This window comes from Anopheles bellator, chromosome 2 (genome assembly GCF_943735745.2).
Source record: "Anopheles bellator chromosome 2, idAnoBellAS_SP24_06.2, whole genome shotgun sequence".
Lineage (NCBI taxonomy): Eukaryota > Metazoa > Arthropoda > Insecta > Diptera > Culicidae > Anopheles > Anopheles bellator.
Genome location: NC_071286.1, coordinates 9270898 through 9292611, shown reverse-complemented (window position 1 = coordinate 9292611; position 21714 = coordinate 9270898). Strand labels below are relative to the sequence as shown.

Genomic DNA, 21714 nt, shown 5'->3' with positions numbered 1-21714 from the left:
TTCGATGTTAGAACGCACAGCCGACGCGAACACGTGTGTCTAACCTGGGGCGCGCTCCGACTAACGGTAATTAATCAGAAAATGTTAATGTAACCGAACGTCTGCACGTGGCGGCGAGCAAAAGAGAGAAAGACCAGGAGAGAGGGAGATAAAACAGGGAACGAGGGAGGAAAGAGAGAGAGAGAGAGAGAACATCCATAAGATGGACCGACTTGGCTGACTGATTAAACTCGATTGCTTGCGGACTGGTGTGTTAGTAGTCTTCAAGTCGATCCGCTACGTCTAACGTCCAACTTCGCCATTTTGCGCCTTCACGAATCGCTCTCTGAAGCAGGCCGGAGGAGTTGAGCGCACGATTTCCGGTTACTGGCCCCGCTCGGCCGCCTCCCCGACGAGACTGGCTGAAAAGGTTAGCAATATTTGCTTCCCCGGGACACAGACTTCAATCTCGGCCTGCCCGCCCAGGTATGCTCTACGTCCCGCAGAGGGCTTTGAAATGGGGATCAACTTCCTGGCAATCTGTCATGCTGCCGTTGCACCGTTCGCCGCTTGCCGTGCTCTGCTAAACAGTACATCAAATATTTATGCACATTCTGCGCGCTCTCGCCGCCCCATCGCGTTTCTTTTCCACCGATCCGAGCTCCACAAAGGCCGAGACGTAGACGAACCTATAGACGTCAACTTTGTCCCGTCCGGTCGTGCGGATGCTGTAGAGAACCTGGGGATGCTTTCCGTATGCGCATGGGTCAGAGTTCAGGGCGACGTAAAGAAAGAAAATATTAATTTACCAGACGGCTACACATGATGGAGACACACACGCAAGCTGGTTACGGGGTGGAGTCACGTCAGGGCAGTCAGCACCACCGTATGTCTGAGGGTTTACCGACTGGCCACATCAGCGTGCGCCGTCTTCTCGTTCAGATCCGGTACTTTCTTCTTGCTCTCCGGCGGAGTCCTATGTTAATCCAGTTGTGGCGCACGTCACAGAGCTCCAGTTTCTCCGGCGCATTGAGGTCACTAGCAAATAAGAGGAGGCGGTGGGCATTCGCGGTGGTACCGTGTGTTGAACGCGCGAAAAGAGACCCCCTCTAGCAGAGTAGTCCTTCGGTATTCTAATGACGAGCGAACGTTCAAACAAACGAAGGTAATTTTAGGTACTTTAGATACTTGATATCCACGGGTTCCCAATTGAAAAATTGAGACCATTACATGACGCGTCGGCCGAGGGCCAACGAAACCCTACCACCTGACACCAGGGAGCCCTCTCTCCATCTCTCTCTCTCTGTCGCAGCATATCACAATTCCATGTTAATTTGCTCCAAATCTTCAAACGGTGAAGTGTTGCGCCTCTCGATCGGTGGGGTTTCAGTGGAAACCGATCCGAAAAAAAATAAACCGTATAAATCAATGAACTAGCGGGAAAAAAGTGAGAAATTCCTTCCGAGAGCGCATCGAATTTCGCTGCTTCGTGCGTGGCTTGACGGGGGGCTTAGCCAGCACACTTTATGAGCCCGATCCAAAGCGGTCACAGTCCAAGGCGTCCCAAATGGACGTAGAGTGTGCGCCCGCTGCTGTGCCGCTCGGATGCGACGGGGTGCAGCGAACGATACGCGGCTCTAGGGGTTCATGCTCCGCTGAGTGTCCGAGTCAGTCCGAGAGCCAGACCCCGAAGCGAATCCGAAAAATTGTCAGCATACAGCATTTCTGGTGGTGCCGGTGCATTCCACAGCAACCGGCCCTCGTGTCGAATTTCACTGAAGTACCTAGAAGATTAGATAGATTGGCCACTACTACTTCGCCCACCGGAAAGACACTTTAGCTTCCAGGGCGGTGAGGCCGCTGACACTACCCGTTTTGGAACCTATAGAAAACAAAGAAACAAACGAACGGTTGGTAGACGAAACCCTTATCCAATTATCTTAATGATCATTCCGACGTCGGTTGTGTGGCGCGCTAGTTTGTTGGGTTCTTTAAACCTAACCACCAAACGGTGGCTAAGGGACCTGTTTGGTGCTAAAGAAGGTAAAGACTAAGAATGGCGACTACAGAATTGAAACTTTTTCGGAAACTTATTGACATTGTGGCCCAGTGGCAACCACAGTAATCTGTGTTTTATGCAATCGCTGAAACATCATGGAGATTTAGCCAAGGTTGCTACGCTTCATGGTCGTCATTGCAAACTACCTGGATGCGTTTATATGTACAAGTTGAATTTTAAAGGGTTAATTAGTTCAACAGTCTGATGAGGGAAATGCATCCTGACGTTCAGATTTTTTAATTCATCCAATAATGGAGTGGAGTCCAACAGGAAGGATCCAAGTATTGACAGCATCTCCCGTCGCTATTCTGCGGCTGTGTTAGTGAAGACGCAACATAGAAGAACCGGAATACAATAATTTAAATTCAATTTGTTATTCTCGGTTCCATATTTTTTTAGTTGCTGTCTTAAGCCTAGGGTGACTGATTGATACTAATGATCCTGCCATGTGTCTCCGCGTGGCTTAGTAGACCTACCAAGCATAAACACCTGCACCTGCGGAGCTCTCGACGCTGTTGGTTTTCCTATCGCCCATTCGCATTCACCAGAACTTTGGTACAGCTGGTTTCTGACTCCACATCGCTCAGATGGTTCTTGGCTCGCCGCGAAGCGACCCACGCGTCCGGGTTATGCTCGAGTGCATTCGATAAGCTGTGGGCGACTACTGCCCACCACCGCCAGGAGAAAGTTTATTGAACCGACGAAACGATGAAACGACGGATCTTGGGCATCGGAAGGTGGACGTCGAAGTTTTTCTTACGGACTGAACTGGGGCGCCCCATCGGATGTTGTTGTTGTTACGTGTTGGTACTTTGAGATGAAGGGAAGGCTGTAAATTGAGAGCATCCCCGGTCCGGTTGCGGCAGCACTCTACTTCCCGAGATGCGCCCGATGCCGTAACAACTACCAGTTCGGGCGCAAGAAGAGGTCACTTCTCAAGTGCGCTCGATAAGCCTCATATTGAATGCAAATCATGGTTCTTTTGGGCCCTCCAAAGTCCAACTCCAGAAGTCCGTTGTGTTGGTCAAGTGTTTCTGGGGCCGAGTGGCGGCCAATATCTGTATGGAGAATGTTTTCGCTACGAGAGTGTTTCTGATTGCACGATTTCATATTTCATTAAAATCAGGCCAACAGAACAGACGCCGGAAGCCGGATGCATTGCACATTGCACAATTTATGGCCCTCGAAGATAAATGCTCTCCCGGTCCGTCCGGGTTGTGTTCCTTTTATCTTCAAAGCGGACCTGTCGTTGGCCTCCTGGCCGTTTGTAAGGCGAGCGGAGCAAAAAAAAAAACTGTAATCCCGAAAGCGAACCATTTCATCTCTGACAGGGACTTGTAATGGACCACAAAAAAAAAGAAATGTAGGAAAAATTTGGCCAAGAAAGCATATTGGTGCGCAGCGTTCCGTGAGAGAGGTTATCACGTATCGCTGTGGAGAACCCCTTGGTGCAGTATTCTTATGTCGAAAAGTTCGCCAGTCATCTTCACTTACCCACTAGACCAGACCTCCAGTGGAACAAGCCCTCTCCTAGGGATAATATTTTTAGAAACAGCCCGCCAAGGGTTGCTGACCCAGAAAAACCTTCGAAAATGTCTTGGGCGCAGCGCAACCTCCCGCGGCGGTGATCGGCCCAACAATTCCTCTCTGGCAATCTCTGGTCTCTAGCGTGGACCTCCAGCAGAGCACGGTGCGTTCGACACTCTTGAAAACGGGACCCCTGTCGGGGGACTTGGAATCGCGCTGGCGACACTAATTAAAGGCGGACCTGCAACTGTACGAGCATACAGCAAAGGCTCGCTTCGGAACCGACCGTATGGCCTACATCTGGCTGGTGCGCAATCCGGGAAAAGATTCGGATTACCTGCAACTGGGACACTCTAGGCTCTATGACGTCATGCTTTGCCGCCGCCGCTCTGCTCAATGACGTCAGACGACTCTCCAGCGATTTGTTCACGCACTCACCGACCGATTCGAACCGACGATTGGGGGGGAGCGATGAAGTGCAACTGTCAGTGTCCTTCTTGCACCGCTCGGAGTGACGACGAATCGTCTGCTGCGCCACTTCAAACAAAGCGTGATTGCACATAAATTAGAAGAAATTGAGTTAGTGCAGCGCCGCGCAATCGTCATCACCGCCACGCTGCTGGGGCTGGCGATCCGGAACTGGCCATATTCGTCTCCCCACAAAAGGGAGGGAGGCGGCCACCCTCCGGAGAGAGTGTCGTCCAGCGCCAGCGTTAAGTTAAATTGATGATTTCATTCGATTTGCCGCCGTCGCACTCTCTGGCGTAGCATTTGCCGTTTGGAGTGACAAACGTAACAATTCGCGCGTCGCGCACGTCCACCGAGCATTAGCCACGACCGCTGCCCTACGGCAACTCGAGGGTGGGCATTATGTTGTTGCAGCGCAGATGAAGATATTGATCGCGGCGATTATTTTGCGGCGTAGTCCGACTATGCTGTTGTGACGACGAGGACACGCGGGCGACAGGGTTTTCTACCACGGGAATCTTTTCCGGGTCCGCCGTGCTGTTGGATGAGCGTGCTCTCCGAACGTACATATGCTTGGCGCATGATTTATATGTGACTCGGCGGGGTCTCTGGATGGATAAGGGAATGTCAATCTTCATGAGCCCCAACCGGGCCGGCTCGGCACCGCCAACTCTTTCGCTTCGGTCTCGGCAACGGGGCCCTCCAGGGCGTTATGGGCCACGCTGGGCCGTGTCGGAGATATGTGGAGCCCGGCTGATCCATCCATATTTAATGCCACCATGATTTATTCGTGTTTCAATATTATCTTCCTCCGGCGGAGAGGGAGAGAGAGCGAGAGAAACCGGCGCGAATGTGGTGATGCGGATTTTATTTTCAATTTCAAAATTGCATTTCTCTCATTTCCCTGAAACGCGGCAACCGGCCATTTGAATACCGGCCATCTTTTTCGAGTCCAAATGCGGCGTACCTTCAGAAACGGAATACTTGGTTTACAAAATTTCCTTTTGGAACTCTATTTCTTCGCCTAAGAAAGGCGGAACCACCGGAAACCATGCCTCATCGATTGACGCAGGCGAGCGCAGAGTAAACGAGAGTCGCGGGAATCAAAACTCAAACAGGGCTGCTGGGCCCAACATCCGTTCGTCTATGCTATGCTAAACCGACCGAGACCCGGAGTCGTTCGTGCAGCGCACAACGGAGCCCTTGGTGCCCCTGTTCCCACCCTACCCCTTGCCGTTTAGCCGTCAGTGATGCGTAGACGGACCCGGGTGGCCCAGAGACGGTGCGCAATGAAACGGCTGCGGCAGAAGAATCTGTCCTCCAGCAGAAGAACACGCCGAGCCGAGCCGTGCCGGGCAGTGCGCCATGTGTACCGGTTGCGTTTGCCGTTGCCCACCGCTGTGAGCATAACCGGCAGCATAAATATTCATAAATTTCATTTCCTCCCTCAATCATACTGTTTGGCTGTGTGCGTGAGTGTGTTGAGCGAGAGTCCGGCCCAGTCCATGGGATTCTCTCGTCTTCCGAGAGTGAGCAGCACGGAAAAGTGAGAGTGAAATGATGCGGTCCCTGGCTCACGATGTGATGGAGAGTCCGAAACACTTTGGTGTGCGCATAAATCACGATGCGCGTCGCGATCGCCGGCGGGAATCAGGAGGGCATGGCGGGGCTTTCCGCTCGGCCCATTGATTCACTCTCAACATGAATCACAACCCGGGTTGGCCAACACAATCCCGGTTCGTGTTCGCTCCCTCGTCCCGTATCGTGCGTTATCTCTCTGGTTGGGTGTCCATTTCACGACGCCGCTCGTGACCGGTATGTTTTGATAAGTAATTTATTGTTTATTGAGTTGTGCTAGTGTCGCTGGGTGCGCTATTTTTTGGCCCACAGACTATTGTTTCACTTTGTGTGGAATATGTCGTCAGACTGAGAGTCCTCCCGAGTCCAGTGCAAAGCATAGTATGCACCGAATCAATCGCATCAATCCAGTAGGCTTGTAGTTTCACACTGAACTTAGTATGAACAACTCACCTCAAGCAGGATTCTTCTGCTTTTTTTTCCTTTGAAATCCAATAAATACAATCATCGGAAGTGTAGAAACGTGTGGTGCAAGAAACCCCACACACCCTGGCCATCGGGGATGCGAATTTGAAAGTCGATAAGCCTGTAATCGGCGAGAATTAGCACGTCTGGGTGGGCTAGCTGGCTGGGTGTCCGGGCTCCGGTAATCGATTCAGTAATGCTTGGTTAGCGACTGTGAAGCTACCCCGGCATCGGTGAAAATTCAACCCACCGTAACATCTCTCCATCGCTTGCTGTGGCCGGGAATGTGTCGTCTACCGAAAACTCTATCGATCCATCATCATTCCATGTTTTGCTCCACTGCTCTTTGGCGCTCACGCTCGCTCGGTGGTAAGGAATAAATCAATTGCAACATTATTTATCGGGCCGTAACTGTGTTTAGGGTTACGTGGCGATATCAGAATGTAAACAGAAAATGAGATATATATTATGTTCCCCTAATAGATGGGTGAGATTTTGACCGTTACAGATCACTCTTTCGAGGGCCTCCTTCGATCGAATTTTCGCGGCCGATGATGGGTGACTTATTGATTGATGGCCAACTTAGGTTCATAATTTATTAATTTATTTTCCTTCAATCTACCACTCGCACAATGGAAACCATTAATGGGCCGTATCCGCCCCAAAAACTCACTTCCAATCGTGCAAAAATATATGTTCGCCGTAATGCTCGGCTTTTGTAAGTAATTGCTTCCGACTGGCGATACCCAAAGTTTGCGCATTTGTCATCACCGATTGGTTGGGTGCCACACTCCGGAGGTGCCACAAAGCACCAGAAGTCGTTAGGCGGAAAACATTGACAAATCACCTTCGAAAGCGAAAGGCAGGAGGAGGCAACCCACGTTTTCCCACGCACTTCCGAGTGTCCGATTTGGAGTTGCGCTGCTGAGGGTGCCGAGCACGATCACCATATTCTCCGTTTTACGACGCCGGTCGATCACACGCCGGTAGCCGGGTAAAAGGTGTAGCCTGGCTCAGCCTGTTTACATCGTAATGTAGCCACGTTTAGGCCATTTTATTCGGTACACTTATCATCGTGGTGAGGGCGTAGACCAATAAAAAGCCCGATGCGTCCACCTGAACATTAGGCAAGTCGCCATTCCGTGCGGCTCTAACGCAAAGGATTGTGTAAATTTTGGTCACATTTCTTCAATCGATCCCAAACGCACCGCTTGTGACCGTTTAATGTTTGCACATTAGGCTGAGCGATTTCGGGGTTTTCCGGGACACTAGAGGCCCCATAAACCGTTCTTATTTCGGTGCGTGTCAATTCCGGCCCGCTAAGCTTATCCCCGATTTATGGTTAACAGTTTTATCTCATGTTCATGCAAGTAACGTCTCTGTCGCTGTTCTGTTCTGTCTGCGGATGCTTGCGATGGAACAGCTGCTCTAAGCCTCGGTGAAAACAAAAGCCGTGCAGTTCATGGAAAACCTTGTGGTGGGTGGAACTCAGAAGTAACAGGCCCAACGGGTGGCGCAGAACGATCGCGACCCTCGACCGGGCGAGATTTATGACACCAACTAGTTCTCTGGACTCTAAGAGTTCTAACCGTGCCAAAGTCTGTGGAGTAATGAAAGTAGGGCTTTTTGGCGTGTCAACGTTCCTGACATACGTCTGATTCAGGGACAGAGGCCATGCTGCTGAACGCTCTCTGATTCACGCCGCTACCACATTGAGCCGCGTCAACTTTTCTTACGAAACGTGTGGGTTGTGTGCTGTTAATCACCGCCAATCCCCGTGGAGAAAAAACGGGACCAATGAGTTTCCGATCGGTGGCCTCCACCCTCCCGATCATAACCAGAACCCAACCACAATTAGTGTAATTAACACTAACATCTCGGAGAGAGGCAACCTTCCGGTTTTTTATGGGCGTTTTTGGTTGGGGTTTATGTGTGTTTACTCAAGGATAAGATTGTGGGTCCGAGAACCGAGGACAGCTGCGTGCCAGTGCGATATCCATTTCCAATTTAGATAACGTGCAACATTTGCCGGCTGACTGGCGGGTGAAATGGTGATAAGAAGCGTGGCCTAAAAGGTGCCGGAGCCCAAAATTGAACGGGGAACCGTGCCTTTCGTGGTCTCGGTGCCTCGGGACGGAGCGTCCTAGACACCCTAGTTCTTGATCGACACCTGGGCTTCGGTGTTGGATTCTATTGGCGCGCACCCCTTCTACGGGACCGTAGACTTGCAACGTCTTCATTCGCAACAAGTCCGCCGTAGCGAGACCTGCTTCCCCACCCGTTGGAGCCGACAAGGATACCAACGGATAGTGGCAACAAATGGGTTGGGGTCTGACGGACTGACTGCGGCAGAGACCTTCAAACGAGCGGATCTTGAACGGTAGAAACTAGTTTCCGAGGCGGCAACGTTTACGTTTTATCGATCACTCTCGCCCGAACCCGAATCCGCTTTTCGCACTATCGACGCTCTGTCATCAGCGTCATAACCGTCGCCCTCCATCAACAAGTAAATCAGCTATCCGCGGCGCGGCCGGTGCTCCTAGAGGGCCGCCTATGTTTGGTGTTGCTCGACCTTGAACCAAGTTTGTGTCAACTTCCCTTCGCTGGTCTTACTTGCCCGTCTCCTGTCCTGTCGGTGTCTATTTTTTGCTCCCTGCTGCCAATGGTGTTATGGTATCGATGTAGCAAACGCGCGTGTCTCTCGGCGATGGAAGCGCGCACCGGGCCCGCGGACGTGTGACGGACGTCTTGAGGAGAAAAGAGTCAGTGCAAAGGAATGTAATCCTGTTTCCTCTTTCTGTGCCCTTGCTCGGCGGCTTGCGCGACCCCAGCGGCTTAGCTTGTCTTATTTCCGCTTCCTGCTTTGCCCAATTCAATTTTATTTTATTGGATATTCCACGTCCTGGGAGTCATGAGGTGGAAGCATCTTGACACTTATGAATTCCACTCAGACTTCGATCGGTGAATCGATAAGTTCCAATGGTGCGTGCTTCGCTTCTCTGAACCGCACCCCGTCGAGTGTTTTCCTTTTTTCTGAGAAACTTCTAGGGTCCGGCGGTCCAAAGTCGCCCACCGTTTGATTGCGATCGGCTACGTGCGTGAAATTTGACTGCAACAATCGTGTTCAATCTGGGTGTATGCGTTAAGTGTATTTAAATTGAAGAGAATTAACAGTGTGGAAGGGTGCTTAAAGTTGAATTTAAAATTGGAAAACTGAAATTTTAAACTGCACTTGGAATGGAACCCTAGAACTCCCCCAGAAAGGGTAACAGAATTCCTAGCCCACCAAACAAACCCCCGTTCCGACGTTCCGCCTAACGCCTAACGGAAGTGAACTTTCTTCATAAGGAAATCGATTGGATCTAATAATATGGCACTGTTGGTGGGTTCCCGACGTCGCCAATCCAAGCTCTGCGGGGCGCTTGGCCACAAGAATGGTCGGTCGCGCTCGGGGAGGAAGGTAAAAGGTGACAATCGAGTCGCGGAAGTCGTTATGGATGTTTAGTGTATGATAAATCTGTCTATTTAAGAGTAACACCATCGTAGCCATAAATCCACCACCCGGACCCGACCTGGCCGCGACCGGTGGTGGTCATTTGCCGGAGGAGGTTTCTCCGTGATTAATGCTTTGGCGGCGGATACCGCCGGAGGTTTGTGAAAGGAAACAAGTAATCCAGTTCCAGTTCATGGGCCACAAGACGTTTTAATATTTCATCGTCCGGCACCGGGAGGAGATCGCCATTTTGGTAACTGTGCGATGGTCATTTATGGCGCAAGCGGAAGGATATTCTTTATGGCCACCCCTTTTTGGAGAATTTTTGTGGCCATAATTAAATTAAGCAAGACAACGGCAAGTTCTAAATGAGGCCTTGATGGACTTTGCCGCTGTCGGTTCAGTGAAAATTAGAATAGCAAGAATTGAAATGTCATTCTACTCTCTGCTTCGATATTAAGATATTATGGCCCAGCGTGGACCGTAATCGATTCGGAGCGATCGCAAGACCTGGCACTCGCAAGATGGACTTTCAAACGGAGATTTGTCAAGTGCCGGTACTTCTCATGCGCCGTCCTGTCCGCCTCCGGGATAGAAAATCATTTACTTTCACACTTCGATTTCCCGTGCACTCGTTCCTTTCCGATGGAAAGCCGGGAAAATTGAAAAACCATTCCGCTGCCTTCATTAGAGCAGCCTTACCCGTGAAGAGAAGCAAAGAACCGTTCCTTTCCTTCGTTTTCCGTGGTAAAGATTTGTCTCGGAAATTGAACTGCCGGGAGCTAAAAGTAAGTTGCAACTTCAGTGTGACCTGAAGGTGATCGATCGTTTACCATTTACCTATTGGACAGGCAGAACCGGGCAGAAAAGATTGATTAATCGTAATCTTCATGGGCGACGGAGTTCAGGGTATCCTGAACCACGCAATGCGGTTCACAGAAATTCACGCTAGTTTCTGAACTTGTTTGCGGACATGTGTTTGCCTGTGCCTCCAAATTCTAGAACCATGTTTGTGGTCTTCCAACTGACTGACCGGCCGATTGACGGCGCCGGCAGCTAGCTAGCACAATCGCACAGCTTCCCAAATCTATCCAGAGCCTCCAGAGTAGTAGGAGCCGGTGTTTGTTTTTCCAATTCTCGTGTTGTTTTCTGTTTGCGCAATTTGGCGAACAGGCGAAAATTTTTGTTTTCGCCTCCCGCTGACCTACATCGAGATCTGTGTTGATGATCGCGCTCCGGCCGCAGGATGTGGAAAACAGGTGGAAATAGGTGCTTCGGGCTAAGTAAACAACTTGCTCGGCCCGATTTCTGATTACTCAGCCGTGCAAAGCGCGGTCGGTAATTCGATTATTATTTCATGCAAATGAAACTCCGACGTTTCATTGACGTTGCTTTTACAATTGCGGTCCTTGTTTTTATTTTGATGCCTCTGGAGAGGTTGCATTTTTCTTTTCCATCAAACCGGCCAATTAAGCCGAATCGGGCCGTCGCCGCCCCGTTAACCTCTATCGGTGGCGGCGCTTGATAAACCGGAGCTTGGAATTGGTTTTCTCGGAATGTCTGTGGCTCGTGCTGTGCTGTTGGAAAATTTGCATAATTATTGAATTGACTCAATGGACATCGCATGTGCGCCAGCGACCACCACACACCGTGCAGTGCGGAACACGGAACTCTCAAACGCTGGCGTTGTTTACTAAATCATGTTACGTATTCTTGTGATTGGCATGTTGGGCAAAGGCCCTCGTTTAGTACCCGTGGGGGATGTGCTTTTGCTCATTGTTGTTTCAATTCGAAGGTTATTGTAATTGTTTTGTAGGTCTACCCCGAAAAAAGGAAACCGACGCTATCAATCAAACGCCCATAGTCAAAGTATAATATTGTACCATTGCATTGTATCGGTGCCTCCTGTCGGATCGCGTTTTGTGGCCGATTACGAATACATTCTAAGCCTTTTGGAGCTGAACGTAACGTGCCCCCGAATACTGGCAGTGGACTATTGTTTGGAATAACTGACCCGACTGACCGCTTTGGGCCTTGGCGCTTTGGATCCTTGTTGCTTCTGTCTCTGTCGCTCATCGTGATCCGCCCGCAACGGTTGGTGATGTTGTTCGATTAAAATCAAATCAATTCCGTTTTCCTGGGGAAGTCCGCTGTGTGTGCAATTTAAAACTCCGACCACTCTAACATGTTGACGTGTGGAACTGTTTCTATCTCGTGTCGATCAATACAATCACATCGAAACGGTGTATTTTTGTAGTTTTTTTTAAACACAATGCAAGAATTAGAATGTTGATACGAGAAAGTTTTTTATTGAATTGCGGTGAACGCGTTTTTAAATAGAACATAAAATAGTTGTAAATTTATTCAATATTTTTCCATAATCTATGCTATGATCGCCAGGTTATACACAATTTCTTTGCATTGATGCGTCATTGGCCACCGCCGATGGCGGACCGTCTCGTCCGTTTTGACGATTTATCCCGATTAAATTGGCCACCCACAACAAATTTCCACCCCATTTGCAACGGTTTTGGCGCTCACAAATCGCGCCTGCACAAAAAATTGGGGCCTAATTATAAATGCAAATATTTTTCCCTTCACGGGTCGTGCGCGGCCGCAGGCATCGAAAGGCAAAACATCGGCCAACTCGTACCGGGAGGCAGTACCTTATAATAGTGTATCACCGTGCCAACCAACCGGTCTCTCGTTTCTTTTGCTACGTTTGTCTATTTTTTTTGCACTGAGAGAGGGTGTTTTGCGTATTTGCGCTACGCAAACGTCTTACACTTTTGCCACCCGCGGCCCGCGACCGCGACCGCGTCTTCCGTCAACAGAGAGCGTCCAAGGTTGATTGTAAGGTGCCCGTTCCCGGCGGGGTATGTGTTACGTTTAATTTTCTCTTTCTATCGCAAAAGGTGGTGCGCTTCCTACGACGACTGACGGGGCGCATCATAAGAATGTTACGATTAAGCACTTTTACACGGCGCCATTTTCATATAAGTCGACTCTGACTGACGTGCCCACTTCTAGCTCTAATAACCGTCAATTTGAAAAGGCCGGAAAATGATATGCAAAAACAGAATGGGCAACCTTTTTCGCGCTCATTTTTGTTTCGAGTGTGCCCAAAACACCGTAGCAACCGTTGGAAGGAGCCGAGGGATTAGCGTGACAACTAAACCAGACATAAAACAGACACAGTCGCGCAACGTTCTTCCAATTGGACGTTCAACTCGTCACGCGGTCATCAAATTTTATTAGCCTACCGGCCAGAGAACGTTGTTGTGCCAAAAAAAATACAGAACGAAAGAAATCAGCTGCTCGGGCGGCGAGCCCGTAACGGTTGAGTGGTTTTGACATTTGTTTTGACAGCTTTGGCCAACGTTTGCTAAAGTTTATTTGTCTGGCTCCGTCGCCACCGTGGCACACTGTTTGTCTCTCACGCATGGGGTGTTAGAACCTCCGGCAACCTTCCGGGGGTAGCTTCCTGCGATAAGTTGTTATCAACAAAAATATGCCTCTTAATTCGCGTCGAACCTGGCCCACATGTGCCGGTGTGTTTGGGTAACTTGGGGCGTAAGCGTAACGACAATCAATTACTAACCTGTCTCCGGTGTCGTTACATGTCGTTTCCAGGGCAACGGCATGTTCCTTGTCACTTTGGTTGGAAAACCGTGCCGTGAGAACGGCGGAGCGTTGTTTGTCACCCTGTCGAGGTGATACTAATGTATGAGCCCTGAGCACGGCAACTGCGCTCAACAGCTGGGAAATTGTAGGTCCGCGAAAATGGTCGATGCCTCAACATCCGATGTTAATATAAAATCAATTTAACCTCAAAGCTCCTCAAAATAAATGTAATTCAGGGGCTTGGTCAGGGGGTTTCATTACAACCCGATTAACTGACTCCCGCGGCAATCCTTTTGCTCCCGTGGCCCATCCATGTGGTTCATGTGGGTGCAATGCACGGGAAAAGCCAATTAACGGACTCAATCCGTTTTGTAGCGGCCGTAGTAGTAGTAGCAAATAGCAAAGGATACTCGATCCCCCACCACCATCAAGGATACCTTGGGAGCTGTGGCCGACATCGCTGAAGGAGGCATCGGTCAGTCAGTACATTGCTGCCGGCAGTGTGTACGTAGTGTGTAAATAGAAAAGTTCGTTTCCATCATCAGTTTAAAGCACACTCACAGAGGCTAAAAATAAGCTACACGGCAACTCCGGCCGGCAAAACTACTACGACGCAGAGGAGAGCCTCACTACAATGCGCCCCATTCTTGTACGCTCATTGCCTGTCCAAAGTTAGCGATAACCATCAGCAGTCCCCCCAACTCGGTCGCTGCCACTTCCCGCTCAAGGATGTAGATTGTGGGGGCAGCTTTCCGGCGGAGCGCTCCCTGCTGCTCGCGCTGGATTCCTATTGGTTCTGTTACAGGATGCATCGTCTCGAGGATACGAGACCATTCTGGTTCTCTCGTTGGTGCGTTTTTTAATTTATTTTTCATTCAATGAAGCCCCCCCCAACGTGTTGGGCGCGCGTACTCTAGTGCTCTATCAATTATGTTTAGTTTAATTGCAAAGACCAGTTTCCAATGCGGCGCGCGCTAAAAGGAAGCGCTGCCCGGTGGAAATGTAGGACACTTGAATTCACATGGGACTAGCTTCCCGGCTATGGAGTGGAGCGTTCAGAACAGAACAAAAACGGGACTTTCCCAACCTATGCGAACTATTCTGAGGAGAAACCGGACACCGTACGGACATCCTGCGCTGGACACGGCGGTAATACCCGTCATCATTACCATCTTTTTTTAGAGCTGCACAGCGAACGCTTGGATAACGAGCCAACGGCCAGCCAGCCCGTTCGAGTGCCCTAATGAATTGTGTAGAAGGCGGCAGGAGAGAAAAAAAAAACGAGAGAAAAGTCTCCGCCGCCATGGCCGATAATTAATTTTCTGCATCACGCAAAACATCATCCAGTGGTCGCGTCGGCTAATGTGAGTATTTTATATAGTCTCGTTGTTGTGGCCCGTGACGAGCGATTTCCGTTTGGCCGAACCGACCGGTTCCGGTGATCCTTCGGACACCGGCGCGCCCTGCAGCTCGTGGAATGCAATTATGTCCTTATTATGATTGCTTTTCCGTACCATCGCTCGTGGATGAAGTCCTGCTGAAGCTGATTTGGTCGCTTGATGGTCGGCCGAAAATTTGGCACCGAGCCACATCCTCGTCGGAATGCCCGTCGAGCCAGACCCGGAAGATTTTGGGGCCTGATTAGCTTATCCCGACGTCGCACCGGCTGAATTGGGAAGCCCACAAATGAGCCCAACAGGTCGTCCCCACACGGACACGTGGTTTTACAGAGCCCAAATTAGGGAACCGTAGCAAAGAGTGTAATCCATCGCTTCGATGGAAACCGCTTTACCAGCGTGGTGCAGATTAGTACATTGCTGCTTTGTGCGGAAACTTTAGGATCCACCAAAATGGCCACCAACAGCTCATCCAACAGTTCGGGTGCCGAAACCTAGTTTTGCGTGCTTGCCACGTTGTGTGACGCGAACCGCAGCGCGCACAACTTTCGTCCGTGCGGACGTAGAATGTGGCTGCACCATCTCGTGACGTGGTAGCGTCACGGGGAAGAAAACTTCAAACTGTGCTGCCACCGTATGTCGCGCCCCGCTGCAATGGCGGCAGGACTTTCGTGTCCCGTTCCCCGTCATTCATTCTTTCACGCAAAATATGTGCCACCGCGCACGGTATAAATTAAGACGCAAGCAGAATCGCGTGCAGCACCCTTAGCTTAAAGCGTAATTAAACCACCATCTTTGGGCACCGTCGACGGAAAGTAGAAGTTGTAGGAAACCGGTGGGTCCGCGGCGCTGTGTCATTAGCTCACGGCGAAGGATTAAGTTTTCCCACTTCTGGTTCGGATTGGGTTTTGAAAGCAAGTTCCAGTATTTGGGTCACGAATTTGTGTTTCAGGACAGGATCCCCTTTTCAGGGGGTTTCCATATAAATGTTTGGTCAATTGAAACGCGTGAGATTGGGTATTGACCGGTTGATTGCTATTGGAATTTGTTTTCATCCAATGTCAGTCATGTGAAAGTTTTCCCAAAAATTTATCATAATCCTTCCCCAGCACCCACGAACCGGAGTGCTCTGAAAAAAGGATGCAAGGGTTCCATTGTTATTTCGTTCACCGGAACCAGCGCACTTTCCGTCGACTAACGACTTGCGGGTCGGGTGCCGGACATACATGTTGAGACGGGTAAATATGCCGAGACCAAGACCAGTACGAAACCTTGCGCCAGGAGCCAAAAGGAATCGACCCATTTCGCTTGCCACCCATGGCTACATGAGCCGTGCAAAGGGAGCTTATGAATAATTTGTCTTGATTTGTCCTCATCATATTCATATAAAAACCCGGCCGACCCCACCCGTCACTTTTCACCGAGCCTGCCGGCGGTGGTCCGCTGATTGGAGCACAAACTGTGACTTATTTTGAGACACCCTTATTTTTGCCCAACCCGTTCCTTACGTTCCAGGGTAACCCTTTTGGTGGCAGGGCTCGACGCTGGGTAATGTCGCCCCTCTTTCCTTCCGGGTTGCACTTCTTGCAAAGCCCGGACGAGAATGGCAGACACGCTGGGTTCGATTACTTCTTCGCCACCCGCGGTCGATGGCCGGGTGGGTCTCGCTGCGGTGGGCCTAGAAAACGGCCTCTTCCCGTCGGACCGTCGCCAATGTGGGCCACCGGCAGAAAGGCGGTCGCAGAGCGGCAAACGGTCGTCGTAAATGTAACTCTGCATAGTTTATTGCTCGTTAGCATGCCCAATGGCTTGTGTTAAGTGAATACCCCACCAACAGGCCGCGTACGCGTGGCGTGTTGTGGCGGGTTTATTCTTGTCCTTTTTTTAAATAAAAACACTTTAGGCATATTTTCTCACCACGACACAATATACGGCGAGAGGGGTTATAGATTGCCGCCGTGCACGAAACCTGTACATCGATGGATTTCAATTATTGTTTCACGGTTCACTGACGATGCTGATCTGATCGGTTTCCTTCCACAGAGCCTCGGCATACTGGCCTCGATACCGGCGGCCCTGCTCATCATCTCGCTCGTGTTTCTGCTGCTGTATCTGCTGACGCGCTGCTGCGATCGTAAGCCGCGCAAACCCAAGTCGCACGGCTGCCAGAAATGCACGCTGATCTTCTTCGCCGTCGTCTGCTGTGCGGCGATCGGGCTGGGGCTGTATGGCAACGACGACCTGCACAACGGTGTGCTGCAGATCTTCGGCTCGGGCCGCAAAATCGAGCAACTGATACTGAACGTGCGCAATCAGGTGAGTAACTGTGGCCGTCCGTATAGGCCCCCATCTAGATCGATCCTCCTCCTGTCACTGGCAGAGTTCTACTTTAGTAAGTAAACACGATGGAAGAAGCCTCACTGAAACCACCATCCAGCCGAGCGGTTCTCGAGTGATCGCCGGCGTGGTAACGGGTTGCTACGCTCATCGGTAACCACCCTGTGTCATATGTCAATTTACGTTTAAACAGTAGCGGTCCAACGGAAACCGCCATTTAGCGTCTGCCGAGCGAGCTCCGTTTGTGGTTACGGCTTGATCTTCTCCGTTAAAACTGCCTTTGGCTGGTGGCCAACGTCGCCGCGATCGATCAACTGGATTAGCGTAGAGTAAAGGGGAGCTCCTCCTGCATGGAGGATGTCATGTCACTTTCTTCATGGCTTACTAGACCCGAGAAACTATTTTTGTGTCAAGGAAATAATTTACTAAGACTTCTCGAAGGCCACCCGCGAACAGAATTAGTGTAAGGATGTTGCGTAACGAGGGTTCGCCATTTTCCACAACTGATTTACCGTTTTTATCGTTAAAGGCCACTTTTCCCTTATTGTCAGTCACCCAAAACAATGTCACAAATTGTCATACGCAGTGGAGCTCCCCTATCGTTTGCGCATTCGAGAGCAACGCCTCAGTCAAACAGTACAGGGTAAGGGTGGCCCGTATAACCTTTGCACCCTGAGGGTGTCTACATACTTTGTTCCCTTCGCTGCGATGCTGGTGGCCAACAGAGATGCAGCGGGGCATGTTTACTAACTCGTCAATATAATTCATTTAATCCGGAGGGCGCGGAACAGTCCAAACGATTGTTTCGATGCATGTCGCCTGGCATCATCCGAAGTTGATGGGAAAACTTTTCCATTCCACGTGATGATGGGCTATATGTGTGTATCATCAGTTATGTTCAATTAATAATTCTTGTCCGTTATTTCTTCTTCACTTGGCAGACGGAAATAGTGAAGCACAACCTCAAATCGAAGGTAGTCCTGTCGGAGCTGGAGCAGATCTTCGAGCAGCCACCGCACCGACCAAACGTGACCGCGCTCTATCTCCTGCACGATACGGTCAAGATGGCCAAAGATAACACGACGCTTGCGATCAACGCGCTGGAAACGATCGTCTATTTAACGCGGCCAGCCTACACGGACATTACGCTGAAAAGCTTGCTCGATGTAAGTACTTCACTATAGTGCTACTAAAGTTGTCACCTACCGTTTGTATCTTTTTAGACAGCAGTACTCAGTTGGCCTTTTGTTAATGTGCAGGAGCATTCGGTTGGCGAAAAACCGTGTTATCAGCCCGTATGCGACTGACTGCACACACTCCTCCAATCCGTTCTGTTTCGGTGAACAGTTCTGCTGCAAGAAAAAATGCACTCATTGGTTAGTAAGCCATCGAGGAACGCGAAATGGAGTTGAACAATCCATTTCCGGCCCTGCACCGAGAACACCATCGAGACCTGCTACAAAATGCTGAGAAAGGTTGTGCACCCTTCGAGCTATATAGGACATGCTGTGGGTGATAGAAGAAGAGCTTTGGAATCATGCCGACTTTTCCACCACTTTTGCGAATCCCAAATGGCCGACTTCTAGGCTTCGAGTGTAACGAGAACGCACTGATAGATCCGCGCAAGGCCCTTGATTTAGGTCGTGTGATTAACAAATGTGTCTGTTCTCTCGCGGCCTGTTTTGGTGCATACTACTTTCGTTCTTCAACTTGACATGCCCTGTTTCCTGGATCCTGCCAACACGATGGTGACACGTTTTTCGTTTTGTTTGTCGCGCATCCTTCATTCATTTCCATTCAAAAAGTGTTGACTTCTTTGTCCTCCCGTTTGCTTGAGGGTGCAACCAGCAAGGATTGATTTCCCAAACCGGTCTCACTGGCACAAAAAGGATGCCCCGGCCTGTGGAATGTATGTTGTGATGAGTGCGAACAATAGTTACACCATCAAGCTGTGGGGCGCACGGGTTTGGGAGACGTGAAACGGTGGTTAACCGTGCCTCAGCTAAGTCAACAGAAAAGGTTCTCTGCTGGATAATGAAAAATTCACCCATCCTTCACCGAATCGGTTGAGGTTGGATATGAGGTATCAACTAAAGTTTGCCAGTATACGCCATGTCACCAGGTCACAGTTTACAGTTTTTCCCCCCTTTCACGGAAGTTACCAGAAAAGAGTTACACTAGGAGAAAAAAGAAAATCACAATCGGTTTGCTTCCTACAGAAGAACGGTAAGAATTACGTATTCCGTACGAAGTCGGTGTCTATGCGCCCTAAGCCCGGTGGATCTGCATCTCCTTACAACCTTCCAAAAGTTTTTTCGATGAGCCGTAGGTGCAAACAAGTTCGGAGAAGCTTTGCGCCTGACCTTTTTTATGCTCCACGACGATCTCGTGGCCCATACTGTGATGTGCACCTGATTTCATCGATCACCAACAGCGAATCGGGCGGAAAACATCTCCCAGCCATCACGGGAACAGCGCCGGCCAAGAGCAGCGAAGCACTTAGAATGGCCCCCAAAGTTGATATCATCACATTTGCGCCAAGGAAGAACCGGCGAAAAACTTTCCTAATTAATAATTAAAATAGTTTTCCTGTACGGTGCGCGGCGCCGCCGTGGAGACACGCCGGTTCGTTCCAAGGGGAGAACCTTCTTTCCGGCGGGAGATCGGTTGCTTAAGTTCCCAAAAAAGTCTCAAAAAGGTCAAAGCCATAGTGCGCCAAAACAGGTTTCATTTTAATTTTGTATGACTAATGTTTTATGTTTGTGCTTCACACTCCGGGCTTCACATTGGTGCTCTCCATCCGCTCAGGATGGATGCGTCTACTGCCGGGTTCCGGTTTCTCATTAAACTTGCTTCGACAACTATTTCCTGTTTGGTGCTTCCTTTCCTTTTCGGCGTGACGAAAGAAGTGAATTAATTTTTTAGCCTCCTTATTACAAGTCTGTACACCGTTGGATCGTTAAGATTTTTCCCGTTTCTCTTTCACTTCTTTTGCAGACTTACGAATTTTACGAGGAACTCCGGTGGCCCATAACGCTCGGTTTCCTGACCTTCCTGCTGCTGCTCTGCATCATACTGATGATCGGTGCGACGCGAAGTTCGCGCTGTGCCCTCATCTTCTTCAGCGTCTGTGGCCTGCTGGCCGTCACCGTGTGTTGGCTGCTCTCCGGCATCTATCTGGCCAGTGCCGTCGCCCTGGGCGACTTCTGCATGAAACCGAACGATTACATCTGCAGCCATGTAAGAACCAACCTCTCGGTTAATACCATTCGTCCAATGGTTTTCTTTTCGGCGCTTTCTTTCCGTTTATTCGCTGGTTGATTTTATTGTGTCCACCACCCGCGGATTAGGAGTTTCGATTCTGGGCCACAGCACAATTATTAACGGCCGTTACGTGCCCGGCGGAACCGTAAAATGAACCGTTTTTGCTTTGTTGTGCCCCACTCCGGTTGCGGTCGAATGTCGGTTCTAGCGAAAAATGTGATTTCAAAATGGGTCGAACATTGACAACAATGTTATCGGCCGGGGGTTACGGCACCGCTGCCACCGGATTAACAATCTCTGCCTCGCTCGCTCGTTGTTTCAGTTGGGTGCCGAGAAAACATCGTAATACACAATCACCTCGGGGTATACCCGGTGAAGGATAAATTGACTTCCTGTTCCTCTGGCTCCCGTCGTGCTACGCTACTCCGTTTGTAGGTTTACTTCAATTTTAAGGTTTTTCGTTCTCGGTTGCAAAGTTCGAACCATCGTCCAGAGTCCACCAGAGTCGAATTATATACACACAAAAGTGTCAGGACATTTTTTTCAACTACTTTTGACCCTTTTATCTTAAATGGTTGCTTCTGCGAACCGTGGCCACATTCGATACAACTTCCGACATTTCTTTTCAGTCCGCGGGACCGAAGACCGATGGAGATAAAAATTGAAATGTAGGACAATCAACGACACAGTACACATTCTTGCTTTTTTCCACGATGTGGTACATCGTGCCCTCCCATTCAACTACGTGGCCGTGTGTGCTTTGAAGTTTTTTGCAGTCACATTACGTGTATGCATGTCCAATGAAGTATATGGGGAAGGCAAAAATAAAATATCACCAGCCAGCAGCAGCTTGCTGGCGCGATGTCGAGCAGACTCGTGGTCCCACATAAAGCACGAACCGGCTTGTAATCTGCCAACGCGCTTCTTTACCCAGTCGAACCAAGCGGAACTCGCGCTGTAACGGCTTTGCAATGGCACGCGGCATTCGCAAGAGGTAAAAGAATTCACGAGGACGATTTCCTGACTTCTCCCGAGTGTAAGCGAGGAGAGATGCAGTATGTCAATTGCTGTGTGGTTTTTGCACTGAATATATATTTAAAGGTGGGCTCTACACATACTGCGATGTGTGCACATAGCCCGGCGTTTTAGGTATCGTTCCCTGGCCGCATCCGATCAACCCAATGTTTCACGCCCCGACCAGCCTTTCGCCCCTTGACGTCCTTTCAATCATTCCTTGGCCCCGTGTATAAGGCTTTGTTATCCATTGGGCCACCGTTTCAAGCGTCAATCCTGCACATCGCACGAACCAACGACGACACGATGCCCGCCAGAACGTCGGTGGTAAAGGAAAAACGGAAAAAAGAAATCTTTAATTTTCCCGGACACACACAGGGCCGTTGCCTCGTGCTGTGGTGTGTCCTGATGCGACGCGGAAAAAGTAATCTTTCACGTCACGATTCCCCCATTTTTCATCCACTCATCATCGCGGCGCTCTCGAGAGTAGATCGTACTCGCGAGACCGG

The 21714-nt window shown here is 49.9% G+C and overlaps 1 protein-coding gene across 1 annotated transcript in view; it reads left to right on the top strand.

The window, feature by feature from the left end:
• The window catches only part of LOC131209875 (protein tweety-2-like), a 33051-nt gene that overhangs the window by 7926 nt on the left and 3411 nt on the right, over positions 1-21714 (top strand). The window contains exons 2-4 of the mRNA XM_058203025.1: positions 16634-16906; positions 17869-18093; positions 19925-20167. Coding sequence (XP_058059008.1) covers positions 16634-16906; positions 17869-18093; positions 19925-20167 — 741 coding nt within the window. The remainder of the gene's footprint in view (positions 1-16633; positions 16907-17868; positions 18094-19924; positions 20168-21714) is intronic.